Raw genomic sequence first — 25141 nt, forward strand, 5'->3', positions numbered from 1 at the left:
TTTGTTGTTGCGTTTGCATCACTCTAGGTACAGCATGGCCGCTCAAGACTTGGTGATGAAGGCTCGCGGCGTTCTGAAGGACGGTGCCTGGAGGATTTCCGGGGACAGACTGGGCTCCGGAGACGATATTTCCGTCTATGTCATCCCCCTCGTGCATTGCAACGAGCTCTACTGAACTCAAAATGTGGTGTGACCGCACGTGACTTGTTTTTTGCAGACACGTCTTCAGGATTAACTTTTTAATCGTTTCTTAGAAGCCATTATGCGAGAATGTACATGGACTTGCATACACAAAGCACAACGGAACCTTGGAGGTCAAAATGATATGTTCGGATTTCAAAATGCTAGGGCTTGATCAGCTCTCCCAGTCAAAATGGATTGGCCATCTATTGCCTATACTGCTGTTTTAATGTCGTTTTACTAACAACCATAGCACATACTCAGAAAACTAAACATACTTGGGCTGGAAGTGAACTGCTTGGGGGGGGGAAAAAGACATGGCCACTGTATAATTTCTATCAAACAAGACTGTTTGTGCAGGGTGGCCCCACCCAAATTTGAATAGGTGTCATTTGTTTTCTTCAGAAAAAGACTGTAGTTAATACTAGTTTTTTAATACAGAAGCCATTCACGCACGTGAAGACGTCACATCGCTTCAAGCCTACGCGCGCCTTTTGATGCTTGTAAAACATACAGAGGAAAGGCCTGTATGTAGCATGTTTTATATTCTTTGTTGTGCGTTTTCACTCATAATCGGACACTTAAAGAGAGTTATCTCGTCGTTTTGGGCGATGTGCGGACGCTGGCTAATGCATGCTATAGACTTCATAATGATATATATATTTGGGCGTGGGGCCGATTAATAGGGGGCCTGCACTGTCGGCGTGGCCATCAAAGCTGACAGTGGAATCACAAAGCTTTTTTTTGTTTAAAATTCTTGTGAATAAATTCTTAATTATCTGAATTCTTTATAGATATGGACCTAAAACAGTATTTATTCTTGGTTAAAAGCAAAAAAAAAAAAAAAAAAAGTGCAGTCAGCATTTTTTATTCGTAAATATGTCGAAGTACGATGCTAATCTGTTAGTCAATGTGGCAGCCGCCATGTGTAAACAGGTTTTTACGTTAAAATTCTTGTGAATAAATGCTTAAATTCCCAAATTCTTTATAGATATGAACGTAAAACAGTCTCGATTTGATGTTAAAAGAGCAACAACAAAAAAAGGACAGCAGTTATTTTACGTTTGTGTAAATATGTCAAAGTACGATGCTAGTCTGTTCGTCAATGTGGCAGCCGCCATGTGTAAACAGATTTTTACGTTAAAATTCTTGTGAATAAATGCTTAAATCCCCAAATTCTTTATAGATATGAACGTAAAACAGTCTCGATTTGATGTTAAAAGAGCAACAACAAAAAAAGGACAGCAGTTATTTTACGTTTGTGTAAATATGTCAAAGTACGATGCTAGTCTGTTCGTCAATGTGGCAGCCGCCATGTGTAAACAGATTTTTACGTTAAAATTCTTGTGAATAAATGCTTAAATCCCCAAATTCTTTATAGATATGAACGTCAAAGTCTCGATTTGATGTTAAATGAGCAAAAAAAAAAAAAAAAAAAAGGACAGCAGTTATTTTACGTTGGTGTAAATATGTCGAAGAATGCTGCTAGCCTGTTAGACAATGTGGCGGCAGCCTTAAAACAGCTTTTTACGCTGAAAATTCTTGTGAATAAATTATAAAATCCCTGAATTGTTTATAGATATGGACATAAAACAGTCTTGATTCTTGGTTAACAGCAAAAAAAAAAAAAAAAAAAAAGTGCAGTTAGCATTTATTTTACGTAAATGTCGAGTACGATGTTAGTCTGTGAGTCAATGTGGCGACAGCCATATGTAAACAAAGCTTTTTACGTTGATAAATTTTGTGAAAAAAATGCTTAAATCCCCAAATTCTTTATAGGTATGAACGTAAAACCGCCTCGATTCGATGTTAAAAGAGCAAAAGACCGGGCAGTTGGCATTTATTTTACGTAAATATGTCAAAGAATGATGCTAGGCTGTTAGACAATGTGGCGGCAGCCTTACAACAAAGGGTTTTTTACGTTGAAAATTCTTGTGAAAAAATATTAAAAATATAATCATTTCCTTGAATGCTCGAACAAATCACTCCTGAGACAATCCTTCCTGTTTGTATGCGGTATAGCATTCATACTTTTTCAACCTAGATCCGGTGTTGGATTGCTACATGTATCGCTGCGACAGACTGCGAATAACTAAAGTGGATTGTAGGATGGCCTCCTACTTGAAGGTGTGGCGCAGTGAAAGTCGAATCTGACCTGTCAATATCATTATGAAGTCTATGTGTATGCTGACCGTTTGTATAGTTGCTATTGCTTTATTAGCAGTTGATTATGATTTTAGGTTTATGTTGCGGTGAATGTCATTGAGGATGAGACTAGGGCTGCAGCTATCGATTATTTTAGTAGTCGATTAATCGATCAACTTGTTATTTCGAGTAATCGGGAGATGAAAAACAATGGCTGGCTAGGATGGCACTTCCAAAAGAACATTAAATGTAAATACAAAATTTCAAGGTGTTCCTTCAAACTATGCAGAATTGCACTTTCATTTAAAAATAAAATACCTGAGCTTTGCCTCAAACTGTATTAAAAGTTAAATAAGGACCTAAGTACAACACAAGAACAATTGGCTAACTTGCATAGCAAACGTCTGCTATCCTAAATGGTATAAAATGTTTTTTTTTTTTTTTTTTTTTCAACAAATCGTTAAAACACATTCCCACAAAACAACACCTATAAACTAAATTACGAATGCATTAACAAAACTTGGCTCAAACAAAAACTTACCTTGTGTCAGTCTTAACAGGGAGCAGTTGGATTTGCCCATGTTAAATGAGTCATGTCATATTCACTGTTGCAACAAGAGGGCAGTGTATCCACTAAAATCAAAACTAAATGCAAACACTTTCAAACCATTATAACTAGGGTTGTTCCGATCATGTTTTTTTGCTCCCGATCCAGTCGTTTTAGTTTGAGTATCTGCCGATCCAGATATTGCATTTTTTTTGCTCCTGATTCAATTCCAATCATTCCCGATAATTTTTCCCGATCATATACATTTTGGCAATGCATTAGAAAAAAATGAATAAAACTCGGACCAATATATACATTCAACATACAGTACATAAGTACTGTATTTGTTCATGACAATAATCCTCAAGATGGCATTTACATTATTAACATTCTTTCTGTGAGAGGGATCCACAGATAGACTTGTAATACTTAAAGGATAAATGTGACTTTGTGTATTGTGACTAAATATTGCTATCTAGTGTATTTGTTGAGCTTTCAGTAAATGATACTGTAGCCATTTAAGTTCTGCCCAAATGCATGATGGGAAGTGCAACCATGACTGTGCGTAGTGGTACCAATTGATATATCTTCTCTGCGTTGGGAAATAACATATGGTGTTTAGAAAAAGATCAATTACTACCTTTCTTCCCCACATTGCTTACCACAATATTTCTAATCGTAGGGAGAGGGATTGTAAGGCTTTAGCCAATTAAAAAAAGGCTCCAAAGGCTGCCAAAATTCACTCTACTCATTTTACGCTGCCTTTTAGCTCTCTATATATACATATATATATATAGGTAAAACGGCGCCATTACAGATTGAACGCGACAATGCGTGAGTGGGTCGTGCAGCGCATGCGTTAATTGCGTTAAATATTTTAACGTGATAAATTTTTTAAAAAATTAATTACCACCGTTAACGGGATAAATTTGATAACCCTACCTTAAGCCTAAACTAAAGACTCTGGATGAGTGTAACATATTATGTCTGTAACGTTAAATACAATTAGAAAACGATTTAATTAAAATATATATATATTAAAAAAAGGCATGTCCGATGTTTTTGCCAATTCCGATACTTTGAAAATGACATGATCGGACCCGATCGATCGGGACATTGCTAATTATAACACCACTCTAATTAAACGTAGACTCAAAGCAGCACAATTTGATTCGAGGCATTTTTCTAATCGGATTACTCGAGTTAATCGTTACAGCACTGGATGAGACCGATTTATTTCATTTTCACTCCGCCTAGATTGAGGTAAGGAGCTATAAAGGAAGCAAAAAAACAGACTTCGGGCATCTTTTCAGTTTAGCTCACTGTCCAACTTTGTGTGGACAATACAAGTTTTTAAAATTTTTCTGCGAGCGGGAATTGCGTGTCTTTTATAGTACATATTTTGTAAACTCATAATATGCAGCAATAAAAGCTTCGCAAAATGAACTTTCCGTGTACCAAGGCTTTCGTTTCTAGAGGTACCACTAGATAAAGTTCTAAAAGAAATAGAATACAGTAGTTATAGCTTGTCATTATTTATTCTGAGGAAGAAAAAAAAAGATCAAGAAATGATGCCTATCCAAATTTGGGGCCTGGGTTTTTTTTTTTTTTTGGGTGGGGTCACTCTGTTGAAGGAACTGTGAATATTTTTTGTAAAATGACTGTTTGTCAAACACTTTCAATCTAAAATTGTATGTCATGTAAATAATAGCCATCTTTCTGTGATTTTTGTACACCATATTTGTAAGGCAGTTTGTTTTTATCCCCAGAATTAAACATAGTTACCATGTCTAACCTTTATTGGAGCTTAAGTAGTTTTTATTTTAGGGGGAAAAGGTTTTAGTAATGATTCTCTTTCTGAACAGGCCACTTCATCAGCCTTTTTTTTTTTTTTTTTTTTTTTTTTAAAGTTTTCAGATTCTGAAGGGGTTAAAAATGTAATAATATAACACATTACTAATGTAAAATGCTTTCCCTTAACTAACAATGTAAAAAAAAAAAAAAAAATTACTACAAAGTTGAAGCTCAATAAAGAATTTGGGAATTTTTTAGGTTGAGTGTCTCGATTATCCAAACATCCTTTTTTTTTTTTTTTTTTTTTTTGACTAAGGCGCACTTAAAATTCTTATTTTTTCCCCCCAAAATTGAGTGTCTGACATGAATTCAGCCTTTGCTTTGTGCCCTTGAACCTATTTTGTCAGAGAGTTAAGTAGTATACTCCATGAGTAAAGTGCTTAAGACACTCATCACTCACCGAATTGGTATATACTGTATATTTACTAATAAAACTATTTTAACAATGTTACAAGATGTAGATGTAAAATTCAGAAAATGCACCTTATAGTCATGTGTACCCTGTAGTCAAATAGAGAAGCTGTTAATTAACTAGTCAATTAGTTGTCACTTTATGGTAGCAGCTCTAATTTGAACCCAGAACTTCTCAAATCAGTGCTCCACTCACAAGATGATGACATGTTCCTTTGCATGAGCTGTAGGGCCATCTGCTCTCTGCACGCCGCCGCTGCATCCACCTCCGGTCACGTCTCATCAGGCACAACACGCCTCCTCTTCTCCACACGAGTGTGTGTGTGGCACAGATTGGATGATGGCTCCGATGACAACGTCGGCTGACCTCGGGCGAGGACACGGCGGAATCATGCGTTTCCCCCCGGCCAACACGGAGGCCGTCCAGATTTAGCATGATAATCTGATTATTACGCAAACAGCTGCACGCATGCTCCAGAATACGTGCTCCCGACTCGCCATTCTACTCTTAAAAATATCAGGAATTTATACAAAGTGGTGCCTTAAAATATGATTTTAACTAATTGGCTGCCACTGACTGTGGCCCACGGCTAATCCATTTGTACTGGATTTATGGATTGGACGTCTCCACCATATTAAGTGTTCCGCTCTGCCAAAAAATTCTAATAAATGTAGCCTATGAATACATTTTTATTGTTTGTCTATACGAGTTGCGACACCATGTGTGTGCATTATTAAAATATGTTCCTGAAAGAGTTGTGGTCAGAGATGCAATTTGTTAGCAGTCAATGGGGTCAAAATTTATGTGATGGTGTTAAACTAACAATCTTTAAAGAAAATTTTATCCGTTTAAAAACAACAAAAATTGCAACCTTGGATTGTCATTGAACAGCTTTTCGGGTAGGTTCGCTTTCCTCAAACTCCTGTTTTTGTCAAGTGGGCCATCTTGGAATTCACTAACACAATGCAGAATTCTTATCCAACTTTTTCGCTAACAAGGTAAAGTGGCTGATTAGATATGTAGCAAAATTTAAATAATAAAAAAATCTTTATGACAAGCTGAAAATCGGTAGTTTGAAGCATCTTACGCTTAAACAGATGATTATATATATATGTGTGTGTGTGTGTGTGTGTGTTGTGGTAGTTAGCATAAATATGCAAACTAGAATATGTGGACAAAGATCACCGGCCTAACGGTTGCTATGTGAACAGCCAGTAAGTGGCACCGCTGACGTACATTCTACAGAATTGCGTCATTCACAAAATTCCTTGATCACAAATAACTTTTTATATTACTGTCAAAAGCGTCAGTTTTCTTTTAAATGCATACAACCCTATCTTAAAAAATATATATATATATATCCTTCATCAAGTCTCCAGTCTGACTTTAGTTTGCAGGGTTTGTATATTGCCTGGGGCGTGGTTTTATTTGTTTTATTTTTTTTTTATGCGAGGGGGGTGTCAGGACTCAGCAGTATGATGTAACCTGTATTTAATGAATCACTGCATAGAATGACAGCGGCCTCTGATTTGACAGTATTAAATATAACAATTTGTGTGTCTTGGAGGAACACTCAAAAATCCTCTAGCATTTATATCCTGAATAGAAGTACAAATACACACACGGAAACCTTTTATAGGTAAAGTGACTTAAAAAATAAATAAATAAATACCTGGCGTCGTCATTGGTGGGGATCACATTTCCCCAATTTTTAAAATAATTCATGAATTTAAAAAAAACAAACTGACATTAATTAAACATTTAAAGTGAATAAAAACAAATACCCACCGGTTAAGGCCCCTAACATCACTCAAATATTGATAAATCATACAATGTTAAAATATCTGTTTTTGGTTTTAACGGAAAAAACATTTTAAAGTTTTAAAAATGAGAAAAATACGATTGCCCGACATTAACAACGAGAGCCGTCCAATTCATTCAAACTGGGAGGATTAGCAGTTAATTCTCATCTTTCAGTGCAACTGATGGTGGAGGACATCCAATCCATTTCGAATAGGAGGACTGACAGCTTCTCATTCGAAGCGTATTGGACGTCTTGCACCTTCAATGGCAGCCAATTAGTTAAATGGTGTATAAAGAGTTAAAGGCTGGCTTTCAATGAGTTAATGTATTTTTCAAAGCTTTAGAACGACTGACATTAGGGACAACCTACACTCGCGTCATATTCAAAGCGCTACAAAATGACAAAGGGATGAGGACACGAAAAAGGCAGCAGACATATGGTGGAATACAGTGTTATCTCAACATAAGGTTTCAATTTATTCCAGGACCTGGTTTGTAAGTCAAAATGGTCGTATGTCGAGCGGCATTTTTCCATAGAATACAATATAATTCGATTCCTTCGTTCCACAGCCCAAAAACCTACGCTAAATCGTTCATAAATACTGCGCATTGCCATTACATATAGCAAAACAAATAAATTATTAATACAAATTGGAATACTATAATAATTAGGGTTGTTCCGATCATGTTTTTTTGCTCCCGATCCGATCGTTTTAGTTGAGTATCTGCCGATCCCGATATTTCCCGATCCGATTGCTTTTTTTTCCCCCTCCCGATTCAATTCCCGATAATTTTCCCCGATCATATACATTTTGGCAATGCATTAAGAAAAAAATGAATAAAACTCGGACGAATATACACATTCAACATACAGTACATAAGTACTGTATTTGTTTATTATGACAATAAATCCTCAAGATGGCATTTACATTATTAACATTCTTTCTGTGAGTGGGATCCACGGATAGAAAGACTTGTAATTCTTAAAGGATAAATTTGACTTTGTATATTGTGACTAAATATTGCCATCTAGTGTATTTGTTGAGCTTTCAGTAAATACTGTAGCCATTTAACTGTTCTGTCCAAATGCATGATGGGAAGTGCAACCATGACTGTGCTTAGTGGCACCAATTGATGTATCTTCTCTGCGTCAGGAAATAACATAGGGTGTTAAGAAAAAAAATCAACTACTACCTTTTTTCACCACATTGCTTCCCACGATATTTCTACTTGCTGAGAGAGGGATTTTAAGGCTTTAGCCAATTAAAAAAAGGCTCCAAGGATTGCCAAAATTCACTCTACTCATTTTATGCTGCCTTTTAGCTCTATATATAGGTAAAACGGCGCCATTATAGATTGAATGCGACAATGTGTGAGTGGGTCGTGCAGCGCATGCGTTAAATATTTTAACGTGATTAATTTAAAAAATAATAATTACAGCCATTAACGCAATAAATTTGATAGCCCTACTTTAAACCAAAACTAAAGACTCTGGATGAGTGTAAGACATTTTGTCTTTAACGTTAAATACAATTAGAAAACGATTTAATTAAAAAAAATATAAAAATATTTTTAAAAAAAGGCATGTCCGATATTTTTTTGCCGATTTCGATACTTTGAAAATGACGTGATCGGACCTGATCGACATCTTTAATAATAATGATAATCAAACAGATTGGGTTCTAATGTGGTGGTTGTGTTTTGTATGCTGTTCCTGAATGTGTGTCTGAGGTGCAGAAGAGTTCTTACTTTCACTTTTCAGCCGTGTTGTATTGCACAAGTTCTGAGATAAATGATTAAAAACTGACGAAGCTGGCGATTTCCTTGCCAATGTTACAATAATAATAATTGTCATTTTAACTTCTAAAGACTGCCGAACGGAGGTTGGATGAGAACGGTCGAGTTCGTAGACATATTCCATCGCTTCTAAACTTCAATGGTAAGCGTCACCTTTTTCCACCACCTGCACTAACATTCTTGCGACCCATGTTGATGTCTCTCACAAGAAAATCTGCCGTGCTACCTTCTTGCGAGGAAAAAAAAATGCAACGCTGCTGTAAATCATCGTATTTCAAGCATGTCATCATATGTCGAGTCATTTTTTACGTCGGATAACGAAAGGATCGTATGTCGAGGTACCACTGTACCTTTGTGGGCAGCGTGAGCCACGTCACTCGTCTCCACATAGCAACAGCGCCGTTGACCTACATGCCTTCTGCCACGCTAGACACACTGTGGCGTGGTGCATAAATTACACACACTCCACTCGACCCCCTCCCCTCTCCTCACAGCGTAAGGCACGTTTTTAAAACATCAGACACCCTTTTAGATTGAACATTTCTCAAAAAAAAAAAGCAAACACGGAAGTAGTCATTTTTCCCACGGTCATTGAACTACTTTATTTAGGAAAAGCGGTAGTTTTATTTCCAAACTAAAACAATGCCTTTTTGAGGGAAAAAAATACAATAAAAACCTAATTACATAAATATTAAAGAAAACGTTCATTTTGAATATATATTTACCTGTGAATGGCGCCAAAAGGCGGGAGGTGGACGTAGGGTTTTTTTTCCCCCCGGCGAGGAGCATGAGGCTAGCACTAGCAAGGCAGTAGCTTGCGCAGTCATCTCCATAGCGGGCACAGTCACAACCCAAACAACAGCACAAACTACTACCTCAGCCAGTACGCGGCCGTCGACGGGCGACACCTCCCCCCAAAAAACATGAGAAGTCGTGCAGTGAATGAGAAGAACAAAAATGTCGTCAAAGTAGACAAAAGGAGGGAAGCAGGCTCCATTTTGTCAAGCAGTCGTCCTTCCTTGACGGTGATGTACCGTTCTTGACTTCGCGCTCGTGCGTGGACTTGAAATAAAAGAGCCAAGCTCCGCCCACGCAGAGCTGTGCACCCCGCCCCTCTCCGTCCACCTCGTATGACCCATAGACACAAATATACAAGGCTAGATACCACATGGCGGGATCGGCGGTGTAGTAAATGGTTGCCATCTTGGGTCGGGGTTTTCTCTGCTCAACTACAGTTGCGGTGAAGTGATACTCATACCTCGCTGAATTCTTAACGGATTAAAAAAAAGTGATTTACACCAAACCGTATTAGACTATGATTCAAAAATTTGAAGACCGCTTGAAGATTTGAGCAATCTACTAAATCCACGCACAGACTGTTAATCCAATGACCTCGACGCAAAACGACCGACGAGTGACGACATCTGTCCCCGTAGCTCTTAGCGCGCATCAGACATCTATCCTTGTAACAGAAAATTCTATGGTATGATCCACTCGAAAGGTGCGCAGTAGGAGGTGCGCAGACAATCACAGGGTTTGCTAGATTGATGGAATAGACATAGATCAGTGCCTTAGTATTTAGACAGATGGGTGAATAGACGGATGTATAAATAGACGGCTGATGGATATTGACAGCTAGTTTGACAGATGGCTGGATATGTTGTTGGAACATGTAGTACCAAAAACAAATTTTAAATTCTACAAAATGAATACCCAGTATTACTTTCATTAACCCTTTATAGAGCAGCCATTTAACCTATTTTCTGCCATTGCGACTGATGATGCCAACCCTCACAGAGGATAGGACATCGAGGGCTGTCAGTGGCTGCGAATGAGTAAAACACTGACATCTAATATTTAAAAATATTAATCATAACAACCGCATAGTATGTCAGTTTATATTCATTTTTAGTTTTATTAACATATTATTAATTTATAAATTTATTCATAAAATGTAATAAAAAATGATTAAAAATGTTATTGAAAAATTTAATTGTGACCTAGTATCCACATTTGTGGACATCAAATTTTGCTCATGGAGGGTCATGTAGGGTAGGCCCTACCCTACATGACCCCGTGGGCACACTTGAATAATACCAAATAATATTGTGGCATATATGACCCAAAAGACGTATGCCGCATATGTGGACTCCAGGGTCTTTATGGGGTTAATGTTTTGTTTTGTTTTTTTGACCAAAAATAAGTCACTTGCTCTATAAGGGGTTAAACACTGTGCGCTGAACTGTGTGGTAATGAAAACATAAGATGGATAGATATTGTTGATGGCTATTGGCTACATGTATAGATGGCTGATGGATGGAAATACATGGGGATGGGTGGATAGATGGATGAAAGGGTAAATAAATGGATGGGTAGCTTGATAGATGGATGAAAGCTAGATGATGGATAATTGATTGTAGGTGGACCGATGGATAGAGGTTGGAATGATAAAAGTATGAATGGGAAAAGCAGACATTTGACGCCGCAGTGATTTAAAAAAATATATTTTTCCCTATTCCTATTTGTGTCTAATTTTAAAAAGAGTCTTTTTTGTTTGTTTGTTTGTTTGTTTGTTTGTCTGTATACACTTGGTTAAAACGCTGGATTCCATTTGATATCGCTTAACGTTCATTTTTAGTATACATACTGTATGTAATGATTTTTTTATTTTGTTTTTTTTTAGAGGTTACTCTTTGTGGTAATTACCTAAAAATAGAAAAGTGAGAGAGTGCCAGTTTTGTAGAACTGTCCCATTTATTTTCAGTACGTACGTCCCTTCACAGATGGCTGGCGAAAGATGACATGGAATGTTGCAGCTCAGATTTGTTTCCTTGCATAAAATCGTCACTGTTGGAAAACAAAAAGTGTTCATTTTGAGACCAACAAGGCCCAATTTCCTCCCCCTTGCTGTACATTGAGTTGAATCAGTCTATTTATGAGTATGGAGGGAGGAAGACAGAGGGACAGCCAACGACCAATCATCTGCTTTGGCCTTTCAGGTCACTTTGGGTCGCCTCACGTCACTGTGGATGTAGCTCGAGTGGAGTTCATGAGAGTGTGTGCACTTAAAGCACTTCAATCAAGAAGACACATTCAAGATTTTTCATTTTTTCACCCCAAAAAAGTCATGAGTCTCCATTTTGGACTCTGGGAGCGGGGGGCTGCATGAAGTCCTTAAAGGGCCCCAGGGCCTCCTTCAGAGCTGAGCTCACCTCAGAGGACGAGCAAGTGATGCACTCCACCAGAGTGGGGTACAAAGCGATCACCTGAGCCCACGTGTTGTCGTCCACTGCAGATAGAGGAGGGAGAAGAAAAAAAAAACACAAATTAATAGCCAAAGAAAGCAATCTAGGAAATCATCCCCACAGGCGTATGGAAATGAGTTTAGCTCAAAATGAAGGCCGACAAACACCTTGAAGGGCACCTGAAGAACACAATTTTGAAAAGTGTCTCAAATTAATCTGCTGAGACGTTTATAAAAAAATAAAAAATAAAAAAACACACACACACACAAAGAAAACAAAAAGAAAAAAAGGAAAATTTCCTGTTACTGACCTTGTTCGGATCAAACTAAACAGAGTGGAGTTAACTCATTCACTGCCTCTGACAGCAATAGACGTCGAATCTATTTGAATTGGGAGGGACTGGCAGCGAATTAGGTTTGCCACATATAATAACTTTCATTATTGTTTAATCAACAAATATATTTGCAATTAGCTGACTAACTGGCTAATGTAAATTGCATTGGAACCAAAAACTATGCAGTGAGAAACATTCGACAATGAATACAAGGCAACTGTACCATTGATCTTTGAAGCAAAAGCAAGTGTTTGCAAATAGGTCTTTTTGATAAATTCGTACCAAATTAATTGGTCTACTTTCATTAAAAACTACAGAAAACACAATTTACTGTTAACTTTATTAAACTATTAATTTTGAAAGCTGTACATTTTTTTTTGTTAAAAATACAGGTAGTCCCCAGTTTACGAACGAGTTCCGTTCCTGCGCTGGCGATGTAACCCTGATTTCCACGTAAGTCGAAATTAACCCTTTAAATACTTCAAAACACCCTCTAAATTTAAAAATAACTATCCAAAAATATGTATTATACGCAGTGTTGGGAGTAACGCCGTTATTTTTTCAGTAACGGGGTAATCTAACTAATTGCTTTTTCTGCCATTACAACGCCGTTACCGTTACTGACGGTCAAAAGCGGTGCGTTACTTACTCTGAATAAACTGAAGAAACTACCAGCCATGTCGAGTCGACTCTGCTCTGTTGATTTGTCATCCAAGACTTGGGGTGCGTTCAGGTTCGAGAATAGCGCACGTACTTCTGACTCCAAGCTGTTTTCCCCTGCTCATTCAATTAGACAATGCTTTCCAAAGTTTGGTAACGTTTCTGTGTTTGCTACACCTGATGCTAGCCTCGTTCCCATCTCCCACTGTCAGCCAGCAATAATTCTGCTTCCATCTTGAGGACGGCAGACGCTTTGAAGGTGACGTGAATTGTCGGAAAACGAGCCTACGTGAATGTAGCCCCTCGAGAGATGCGATGAAAGTGATTGTGATTGGCTGAGGGTTAGAGTCATGTGTCGTGGTAAGCCAATCAGAGCCGGTGATTTCACAAGCAAACCGGAAGAGCGCGTGCGGCAAACACACACACGCAAAACAGATGAACAGGGTCGGGATGGCAGAGCATTCAGAAGAAAAATTGTCCTTTAAGAAGTGGAGATATAGACACGATTTCAAGTTTGTCGAAATTAAAGGAAAGAACCTTCATGTAATGTGTAAGCCTGTCGCAATATGCAATAATTCCATTTATCGCGCGATATATAAAAATGGAGGTGATAACTTTTCCGCTGCGATTTATCGCCTCGCGTGCACGTGTGTGTGCGCGTGCGGCAGACGTGCTGTTAAAAGTTCGTTACCAACTGCGCAAAATGCATCTTCGTTCCAGGTCCGCCAAAAACTAGCGCCAGAGCCAATTGTTCCCATTATATCCTATTGTTCAACGTATACCGGCCGCGTCAGTGCTCCAGAGTGACTGTGGACCATCTATGGCGCGCCGGTGTTCGGCCATTCCTTACTACGCGGCGAAACGTCTACACAATGCTCAGGGCGCTTGCGCATGCATTCACACGCATGCGCACATCTGTTAGAGGCGGCGATTACTCACTATTTTTGTTTTTATTTAGTTATTTAGAACCTTTTCACAGCCTCAAAGATACTTTTTGCATGTATTACCCTCTCATACTTTTAACCATTGTGTTTTTTTGTGTTAGCTTTGAAGCAGTTGACCACATTAGTCACGTAGCGTGTTTAAACCGTCCTTATTTGATATAACTACATTTAAGTATTTTCTGCAGGCATTTTTTTAGTACCTTATTCCTGTATGCATCTAAACAAAACAAGTTTAGAGCGCACGGTAGTACTTTAGGTCTCAAATTCGACTAATGTAGGTCGTTTCGCCGATGTAGGATATTTTGGCAGAACACCGGTGTTGTTGACGTGCGGGCGCTCCCGTCAGGAGTGACATTTCACGCGGGGCGGCTATTTTTCGGCACAACGCTGGATATTTACAATTAAGTCCGCCAAAACATTGTTACCGACTTGGCTGCTACGAATAACCTCACTTTGACAAAGAACAGCTGAATGAAATTACCGGTAAGAGCGCTGTGCTTCAAACTCGTCCTGTATATGAAAGCCCTCATATGCTGGTGTTGTGTAGTAATGAGCAGACGTGACTTCAGCGACGCTTGCTAACTTTTTTAATGCGCGCACACACTAGATATCATGAAATGGCAAACTAGATGTGCTACTTCCCATGCCATTGGCTACGTGAGCCCAGAGTGATTATGGGACATGTAGTCCATATACTACATCAATGAATTCTAAACTGTCATTTGTCACATGAGATTAAGAAGGCCAAATCAATCCATACCAGTGCCTATAGATAATGTTGCAAGTATTGTTAATTCAGTACGTGACGCAAATGGATTCGGACCATAAATAGGATGTCTTGCTCATGTAGTAAACCTAGCTACTAAGAGAGCTGTAGCAATCAACGGTGTGCCCTGCCTCACTTTACAAACAGTAAAGATTGTTCTCAGCACTTTTATGCAAATTTTTTTCATATCAGTAAGAAGTAAGCACATAAATATTATGCACTAAAATGCATGTTTATATGATGGCAATTTAATTTTTGCTCGTTAGCAAAAAAAAAAAAAAAAAAAATACAATTGTTTTTTGTTTTTTTACAGAGCATTAAATGTATTGAATCGGATCGAAAATCATGTCCCTCGTATCAAAATTCGTACCGAACCATGACTTAACTGTATCATTGCATCCCTATGGAACACCATTGCAGAAGCTATGACGGGAAAATTTTTTCTAAATGCTGAAGTTGTTAAGTGCATTTTTTTTTTTTTAAACACATTTTATTTATTCTGTGTTTCTGTGCGGTATAAATATTGTTGTTTTTTACTTAAGAGGTATGGTCTATTGTTTTTAGTTGTGATTTCTTAAAAAGTAGATTTGAATTTAAGAGTAAATATCGCGTTTAAATGGGTGTACTTCATCTATTAATATATACTGTGTTATTGTAAATTGGTTTAAAAAATTGGGGGGGGGGGGGCGCAATAATATCGCATATCGCAATAATTTATGAGAATAATTATCGCACACTAAAATTTGTTATCGCGACAGGCCTAGTAATGTGTAATTTATGTCCCGGGGCAAACACATCTGTGGTAAGCAATTCAAATCTGCTGAAGCACCTAACAAGTTAACTACCTGTCTGTTCTTCTCTATTCCACTGACTCGAATACTGCTCAGAAAATTTCAAATTCTTTGACATACAACAAGTTCTTTTTAAAGTAACGGGAATAGTTACTTCCCCTGGTAACTAGTTACTTTTACTATAGAGTAATTCAGTTACTAACTCAGTTACTTTTTGGAAGAAGTAGTGAGTAGTGTAACTAATTACTTTTTTAAATTAACGTGCCCAAGACTGATTATACGTCATTGTACTGTCCTCGCCAAGACGTTGGAGCTAAGTCCTAGCTAGACAGTGAGCTAAGCTCCGAAATGACGATGTCAGAAGTCCGTGTGGTTTGCAGACTTTATTCATCTGCTCATGACCTCAAAACTTGCAGAATGAAACTAAAATAAAATGAAATTAACTCAGTCTCATCTTCAATAACAGCAATTCCAATTTGCGTTTACAAGTAGCTGCTGATACAGCAATAACAAACGATTAGCATGTATCAGCTAGCGTCCGCATATCATCAAAAACAATCACATAAACTCGCCCCCAAGTATTCGACCACAATTGAAAATGCACAATAAACAGTACTAAAGGGGTTATATACAGCCGTCGCCTCTGGATGCTTTACAAGCAACAAATGTACGCGCAGCCTGCCACCTCTTCACTCTGTTGCTTCCTCATGTGTTCGTGTGCAGTCACTGCCATTTGTGGGCTGGGCGGGTGTGTAAATGCTCTTGCGTGCGGAAGTACAACCTGATCTAAGCTTCCTGCGCCAAAATAAAAGTATGTATCACGAAACAAAAGTCAACATTTAAAAAAAAAAAAAACACAAAAAAATACGACGAGACGCAGGCGTTGTAAAGTCGAAATCGCATAAGTTGGGTCCGCCGTAACTCTGGGACTATCTGCACTGTTAAAAGGATCAAAAAAAAAAAAGAGAACGTGGGCCATTTTTTTGTCAACAATGTCTCGAACCGATTATTTTGATCGTCAATCAGCCGATTAATTGTGATAATCCTAGAGTGAATGTTCATATGTCAGTGCCATGGACGGTAACAAACATCCAATCCAATCGAAGTGGGAGGCATAAGCTGGATCTATCACCTTCAGTGGAAGTGAATGAATAAAATGACATTTGCAAGATTGGTCTTAACTGAGCTCTTTACACATTTCACTCCAAGATGCATTGACTATCTTTCCATATTCCAAATGTAATACACACCGTTTTCAGGCTGGGTCTTCTTCAGTGAGTCCATCAACGTACTGATGGCCTTTAAGACAAAAATGATCTCCGTCACTTGCTGCCTGAGAGGAAAAATACAAAATGATTATTCCAAAAGTCCAAAGCACCCCAGGTTGGGCAATTTGAAATGGATTCACATTTTTGGCACCCTTCATGACAAGAATATATTCACGGTACGAAGAGAAAAAAAAAAGGAAGTAATGGTCCAAAAGTCTACCTGGGCAAGGGGCAGCGTCCGCTCAATCGCTCGTCCTCGACGTAGCGCTGCAGGACGTCCTGGGAGCGCTTAAGCAGCACGGAGAGAGCCATGCGCGAGATGAAGCCTTCCTGCGGCGTTGACGCCTTGTTGCTGAAGGAAAACTGGAGCAGCGTCTCGAAGCACACCTTGGAAAACTCCTCTCTCATGCGCATGTCGATCTCTGCTTCTGTCAATATATGTGGATGTCATATCTTAACGACTGCTTGCAATTTTGTTGAACATTTTTATTTAGGAATTATACCACAAGTATACCACCTTATTAAAGCATTATCAATACACTAAATACCTATACATGAATATACTGAATTTTTCTGGAACAAACTTGAGTTTAGCACACATCACGCACCACGTTACGGATAATGCGAGTCACGTTACCTGTGAATGAAGGCGACTGTGAGTGGATGGAGCCTTTGTTGAGCATAGCCATGATCTGACCCACAAAGTCTTTGGGGATGAAATTAGCAAAGGGTAAAATCTCCGTGCTAATCAGCTGGACCACCTTTAAAAAAAAAAAAAAAAAGAAGATAACTACTGATGAAGTCACAAAACAGTTATTGTAAACTGTTTATTCATATTTATATTCACTGCTTTACCTCCACATCAATGGCTTCATTCTTCTGAAATTCTTGAATGGACAAGTTATCGGGAGGCGAGCTGTAAAGCAGAAAAACAATAAATTAGTGTTACAACGTTAAATTGAAAATTCGAGTAATTCAATTTTTAAAAAAAAAAAGCTTTGAATTTAATTGTGTTGCTTCGATGTTTCGTTTAATTAGAGTGGCATTGTAATGATTTGTTTTGAAAGTGTTGCATTTAGTTTTATTGGTTTGGGAGGATACACTGCACTGATGGCAACAGTGCAATTGTTATAACTTGTCTAAGCTGAATCCAGCTGCTCCCTGTTCAGGCCAATATAAGTCTTTCAGCTTTTGTTCGAGCTAATATGTTTGTTTATGCATTTTTAATTTAGTTTGGAGGCATATTTAGACTTTTTTGTGGGAATATGTGTTTGAATGAGAATTGGAAAAAAAAGTATTTTATCGAATTTAAGTTAGCAGATTTTTGTTATGCAAATTTATTATGATCTACTAAAAGTACATATCAATTGGACTAATCAGGCATTTGAACTCCATTTTTGTTGTTGTTTAGTTTTACTTAGATCCTCATTTTTTATACCATTTCATGCCAAGCTTAGATGTTGTCATTGATTTTTAGATTATCTTGAAATGCATTTTTGGTCTTGTGAAATGAAAGTGCAATTTAGTATAGTTAGAAGAAATATTCAGGTATTTTCATTTTGTATTCAAATTTAATGCTCTTTTGAAAGTGCAATATTGGCGCCAATGGATGTGTAGGTCAACATAAATGTCAATGCAAGCATACACGCTTGATTCTTTGTTTTACAGCTCCTAAAATTATTCTGCAACATATTAAATGTTTATCGATTACTCGAACAATTCATCCATAGATGAAATGATTACTTAAAAAAATCAATAGCTGCAGCCTTACAATGTGATTAGAGACGTACAGATTAGGGTAATTCTTTCTATCTATATTTGAGATATATATATATATATATTTTTTAAAGGGCAAAAACTGAGAATTGTGGAGTCTGAGCCCTGAATCTCAAGATAAAGCAATAGAAAGCACCAGAAAAAAAATGTTACAGGTTAAAGGTAAAGGTTAAGAAGGTTAAAGGTAACGGTAAAGGTTGTGAATCTTCGATCGAACGCCATTTTCTTTGTATTCAATACCCATAAAATAATAATAATAATAATAATAATAATAAAAACTCCACTTTGTCTTCTAATCTTTCTAATCTCAGAATGTGTTAATTCGCACTTAATTTTCACAAACTTGAAAGACTGCACACAGTGTTTGATGCTAATCTGTAAATAAAGTGAAGCATCTGTCAAGCAATGTCTCACCTTTGCATTGAAATGAGGGACAATTGGATATTTTGATTGGAGTCGTTTTTTCACAAGAGACAATCATAAATTATAGATATTTTTCTCATATCCAAACCATGCACTGCACCTTTTAATTGCTCAAAAGTCACTTATTAAACCTTATCATGGAAGTGGACTATTGATGTTATTTTTTCTTTTTTAAGTATTGCCACAACTTTAATGGCAAAGCTAACCAAACTCGCTATTTTTGTTCCAAGCAACCACCTCGCCAAAAATCACAAAATTTATTTAAACTCCATTTATCTTAATTCGGGCATTTTATGCTTCTACAAATGGTACATCTGCCTTTTATTTTTTATTTGTGTATTTTCCACCAGTTAGCACTATTTCCCAAGTTTAAAGCAGGTAACAAAATTTCACACTTATCAGAAAGGATGCCACTATCAACATTGGGTAATTAAGTATCTACTTATTTGGCATTGTACATTCCAGCCTTTTTTCACTTCATCAAGTCAGAAAAAAACATAATAGTGTACAACAGACTTTAAAAAGGGAGACCATCAAGTCGGGCTCTGCTGAAGCAGCAAAGTGCGTCTCTATTCCAGGAGGTTTTATTCCAGCAGTGCTCTCAACAGTGAAACATGAGACAACTCTCGTAAAGGCAGTCGAGCTTCCAAACTAAATAAAATACACGAGCCAATTGTAACAAGGTAAAGTAGCTCATAGCTGTACATTCCAGCAGCTGAAAGTGTCTCTAAAGCTACGTTTCCATCAACTGCTACACCATTCAGCAGTAATTTCCTAATTAATTGAACCAAGAAGATAAACACAAGGTGCTACACAGCACAGCTGCGACATTAACTGGAACAAGAACTACAAATGATTAGATAGATTCGTTCTCTCGGTCTTGAATCACCATACATATGTTGTTTTACTTCTAATTTATTCTGACTACTCATTACAGTGTTCCGACCAAGCACTGCTAGCTCATGTGAAAACTGCATCTAATCATTTATGCAACAACGTACTACTTTAGTCTTTTAAGTGAAGCTACTCAACATACTTCAACATTGATTTTTGAAACCAAAATGCTAAAAGATACTGGCAAAACAGTTCTGCCGGTTAAAGCTCCTCAACTCACATCAAGAAAGTTCTTTGGCACTAATACGTTACAAGATGGCACATAATGAAAAGGTGAAGTTTAGAGGGCAATCTTTTAGATCATTGGCTGCCATTTATGGTGCTAGACGCCCAGTCCATTTTGACTGGGAAAGGCTAGCAGCGAACTGTAAGATGAGCATTCACAGCCAGTCCTCCCAGTTACAAATAATTGGATAACTATAATTGTTAATGGCAGGCAATGCCTTAAAAAAACTTCTTGTTTGTGTTAGGGGATCATAAGCAGAGAGTGTTTCTGTTTTTGTTGACTTTATTTGTAATATTTTTGTTTTTAGTAACATTTTACAACATTACGTACTCATTAAGATATATAAAAAGATAGAAAATACAGTAACAATTCATGATAAAAATATAAATGAATATAAAATATAATCAAATGATCAAATTAAGATTTTTTTTTTAAGACTAGACTTATAACAAATAAACTATCTGGAATGACATATTAATATGTTTGTAACATTTGTATTGAAATCAATCAAAAAACAAAACCAATTAATATTAACAATAATTATTAGTAGGGCTATCAAAATTATCGCGTTAACGGGCGGTAATTAATTTTTTAAATTAATCACGTTAAAAAATTTGACGCAATTAACGCACATGCCCCGCTCAGATTAAAATGACAGTAGTGTAATGTCCGCTTGTTACTTGTTTTTTGTTGTTTGGCGCCCTCTGCTGGCGCTTGGGTCCAAATGATTTTATGGGTTTGGGGAGTGAGCATGGTGTAATGATATCAACAATGGCGAGCTACTAGTTTATTTTTTGATTGAAAATTTTACAAATTTTAATAAAACGAAAACATTAAGAGGGGTTTTAATATAAAATTTCTATAACTCTAATTCTATAACTTACTACTTACTATACTATACTTACTATAACTAACATTTATCTTTTAAGAACTACAAGTTTTTTTATCCATGGATCGCTTTCAGAGAATATTAATAATGTTAATGCCATCTTGTTGATTTATTGTTATAATAAACAAATACAGTACTTATGTACCGTATGTTGAATGTACCGTGTTGTGTCTTATCTTTTCATTCCAACAATAATTTACAGAAAAATATGGCGTATTTTATAGATGGTTTGAATTGCGATTAATTACGATTAATTTTTAAGCTGTAATTACCTCGATTAAAAATTTTAATCGTTTGACAGCCCTAATTATTAGTAATATTAATATCTTTTAGATATGTTCTGTTCAAAAGAAAATTTCAATTAAAAAAATTCAAGTATTTCAGCAACAAAATTGTCAAAATCTTCCTAATTGCTTTATATTTCTCATTGCTTTGGGTGAAACGGAATTGACTTTAAAATCTGTACATATATAAACCAATCGAAGGCCCTTGAATCGAATCGTGGCAAAACATTGTAATGTTGTCCAAAAAAATGATTTTGTATCATATTGTCATGAAATTGGGGATTTACACCCCCAATTAACTTGTGCAACAGAAGCCTGGTGGCCCGCCAGGCTTATAAAGCACTGGGGGAAACCCTGAGGATGGACAACCATATTACTCTGATAGATGGAGGTTTATCTGTATATTATTATATTCTAATACAATTTCAGTGATTATTAGTCCATACTATTAAAGGGAATCCGCAGATATCAAAAAGCCTTCAGAAGCCATTCCCACTTAGGGATAAATAACATTTTTAAAGTACCTTCTGGTAAAAAGAAAATCTTCGAAGGCATTGGCCAGCTCGGGCCACATGGTTTCAAACTTCCCAGATGAGGAGTGCTGGCGAGCCACTGGGAGTCCAATTGACAGAACCTTCAGCAAGGAGGAAACGGCCAATTTCCAGGTGCTCTCGGATGGACACGCATATTTCAAACCAAGAGGCATTCTCAGCGTCTTTCAAAGGTTAGGAGGAAATAGAAACACTTTATGAGGACGCATGCATGTGAAAACACTCGATATTCGTAATTTTAAAATACAGAAATAAACCATTTCAAAGTTACTACGTGGGGAACATTTGCAGTAAGTAGCTAAAATTTCATTCATTACAATTAAAAAGTATCTTTCCTGACATCCCTCTTGTGAAAGAACAGCTGGTAGTGTTGTTATACGTGGATTTGACATTTACATCCATCTGTGGGGAACCTTTTTCCACAATTTCTTGGCAAATTAACTCTTAGGTTTGAGGTTGCTGAGAAACAGCACTTAAGAGGTAACTTGGAAAAAAATGCCGTGCTAAGAAAGCAAAAAAGAAAGGCTGTGTAAAGAAAAGATTCACTGCTTAAAGTGGAACGTGTCAAACATCTGTCTACTAAATTATGTGTTTATAACAGCTTTAGGAGTCACGTAATGCGGCAAGGCCAAAGTTGGCATTTTGCTTATGTCAGCAGCTGGAAAACACCTGTGTTGACTTCACTAATGGAGAAAATTGTCTTTTAACATGATGCAGCATTATGGTTTCACTTAGAAAACCACATATGTACAACAGTTTTTGAGTTATTCACTGCCATTGACGGCGATAGATGTTCATTCGTTGCCAGCATCTCCAGGTTCAAATGGATTGGATGTTAATCGCAGTCAATGGCAGCCAATTTACCGGCAATATTAATATCCCACCTTAATAATGCTCTGCAGGACCTTCTCGTTGATGACTGCCTTGTGGCATGCCGTTTTATGGTACAGCTCCACCAGCACTTCTAGGGAGCGCTCAGCAAAGGGCACGTAGTTTAAGGCAACCCACTCCGCCTGCATTTAAGACACAAAACAACAGAGAAATTAGCAATCAATCAAAATCAATATTTACTTTTTAATCACATTAAAGTTAAGATGCCACATTTTGTATGAGAATAAAAGTTTCACATATACACCTTTGAGTGATTAAAGTAATTAACACAATGTGACAAGAGTTAATAAGGCTTAGCTTTGATTGACACTGTCAGGTAGTTTGTGATTGTGGTGCCTGTGTTTTTAATAATATGCACCTATATATTTATATATTTAATACCTCAGTGACAGTGTCCCTCAAATCAGTCATTTCATCATCTGTTCAGGTGGCTCAGCGAGTATACAGACCCTTTCCAAAACACTTCGATTAAGAAAAAAAAAAGAACATTATGGAAAAGTTTATACTGATAGTAAATACTAGGGCTGCAGCTATCAAATATTTCAGTAATCGAGTATTCGACTGAAAATTCTATCGATTAATCGAGTAATCGGATAAAACATATATTTTTAGGTGAAGAGCAATTATAAATATACATGAGAAAACAAGACATTTCATGTAATCTTGAACCATTTTTAGTCAATCAATGTCTTTATTTTCGATGTATATTGTTCAAAACAGCCAACAATTGCATCTCAGATGTAACTAGAATAAAAAAAAAGACTAATTCACTGCTTTCACTCAAAAAACCTTTAGATCTTATAAAATATATATATATATATATATATATATATATATATATATATATATATATATATATATATATATATATATATATGTTAGGGCTGTCAAACGATTAAAATTTTTAATCGAGTTAATTACAGCTTAAAAATTAATTAATCGTAATTAATCGCAATTCTAACCATTTATAAAATATGCCATATTTTTCTGTAAATTATATATATATTCTGTAAAATAAATTGTTGGAATAGAAAGATAAGACACAAGATGGATATATACATTCAACATACGGTACATAAGGACTGTAGTGGGCATTTCACTCTACTGTCATTTAAATCTGTCTATGCTGTCCTCACGCCGAAGCGTCTACTTTTTCCAAAGCTAGACAGCTAGTGAACGACGCCATAATAATCAGACTTCTTTCTTTTTCATCTGATTTATTAATAAAATGGCCTCAAACCATTGTCCTCTTTAGACCATCGTAAAACTACAAAAAAAAAGTACACAAGCATTGCATTAGCAACAACGTTAGCTTAGCACGCTATACAGGTTCACAAAACATAAACAAAAAGCGTCTCATACAAAAAATAAAACATTTCGCTTACTAACATAATATGTGCATTATTTACAACAACCATACTTACGGACAAATCTTGTCCAAGGATCATATAAGCACAACATTACAACGTAGGCGTCAGCCCGAGATGTCCTGCAGCCATTTTGAACTGGCAAGACAACAATAAACCATGTCGCAAAGCGACCACAAGAGTTCGCTGTTAGACAGCACAAAAAGCCTTGCTGTAAAACTTACCAGAATACTTAGGCAGAATACTGTCTGAGCGGGACATGTGCGTTAATTGCGTCAAATATTTTAACGTGATTAATTTAAAAAAATAATTACCGCGCGTTAACGCGATAATTTTGACAGCCCTAATATATATATATACCTAAAAATGACATTACGCTTGATATCACACATCACTTAAAAGTTAGGATTTTTTCCCACGTGTTTCCATTGAATTTCTATTTGTGTCAAGCCATTTTTAAGTTCTAGTTAAGTTTTAAGTTAGTCTAAACTGTAAGTCCTGATACGATTTTGAGTTTTTGCAGTGTTCAAAATAAATGTATGATACAGGCTGTATTGGAGCACATTAGGGACCAGTGCTAATTGGTGTTTTATCCATCAATGACTACTGAGCTAAAATTGATAGTTACCTTTATTGAGTTTTTATTTTACACCCTCATCACTCTACAAAGCTATGTTATGTTAAAGCCTGTATGTAAGACATGTTAGCCACGCATCGACAGTGGTCATAATTAATAGAAACCTAGCCCTCCGCAGGGCTAACGTTACGTGAGCTAGTGACAGTAACGTTAATCTTATGTATTAGCGCTTAGTGCTCTTTATTAGCGCTTAGCGCTCTACTGCTTGCGATGGCGGCTGTTTACTAACGCTGCCCAGACGCAGCCGAGTCTGTCATTTCGCATCTAGTTCAACATACATGTGATCTCTATGAGACTCATCAGACGCTACCTGCTACCAACGTAGCATCGTGCGGGCTAGTATTTAGCAAAGTCGGCGTCGTTTGTACCGGCTGTCGGCTGCAGTAAGTTTTTTTTGCTTCTTCCTCTACGCACGTGACATCAGCGCGTTGTCCCGCATTAAAAGTAGTCCGAGCAA

General features: G+C 37.0%; 2 protein-coding genes across 4 annotated transcripts in view; one reads left to right on the forward strand and one right to left on the reverse strand.

The window, feature by feature from the left end:
- ppm1h (protein phosphatase, Mg2+/Mn2+ dependent, 1H) overlaps positions 1 to 4668 on the forward strand; it is an 88908-nt gene extending 84240 nt beyond the window's left edge. Inside the window, exon 10 of the mRNA XM_057836350.1 lies at positions 28 to 4668. Within this exon, the coding sequence (XP_057692333.1) occupies positions 28 to 175 (148 nt within the window). The 3' untranslated portion in view covers positions 176 to 4668. The remainder of the gene's footprint in view (positions 1 to 27) is intronic.
- A 6787-nt stretch (positions 4669 to 11455) lies between these two features.
- The window catches only part of mon2 (MON2 homolog, regulator of endosome-to-Golgi trafficking), a 55604-nt gene continuing 41918 nt past the window's right edge, over positions 11456 to 25141 (reverse strand). For all 3 annotated transcript variants that reach the window (XM_057836348.1, XM_057836347.1, XM_057836349.1), the window contains 7 exons: positions 22674 to 22802; positions 21763 to 21953; positions 17602 to 17662; positions 17384 to 17507; positions 16967 to 17174; positions 16729 to 16811; positions 11456 to 12027 (listed from right to left, as the gene is read on the reverse strand). In XM_057836348.1, the coding sequence (XP_057692331.1) occupies positions 11864 to 12027; positions 16729 to 16811; positions 16967 to 17174; positions 17384 to 17507; positions 17602 to 17662; positions 21763 to 21953; positions 22674 to 22802 (960 nt within the window). In that variant the 3' untranslated portion in view covers positions 11456 to 11863. The remainder of the gene's footprint in view (positions 12028 to 16728; positions 16812 to 16966; positions 17175 to 17383; positions 17508 to 17601; positions 17663 to 21762; positions 21954 to 22673; positions 22803 to 25141) is intronic.

The sequence above is a fragment of the Corythoichthys intestinalis genome, chromosome 5 (assembly GCF_030265065.1).
Source record: "Corythoichthys intestinalis isolate RoL2023-P3 chromosome 5, ASM3026506v1, whole genome shotgun sequence".
Classification (NCBI taxonomy): domain Eukaryota; kingdom Metazoa; phylum Chordata; class Actinopteri; order Syngnathiformes; family Syngnathidae; genus Corythoichthys; species Corythoichthys intestinalis.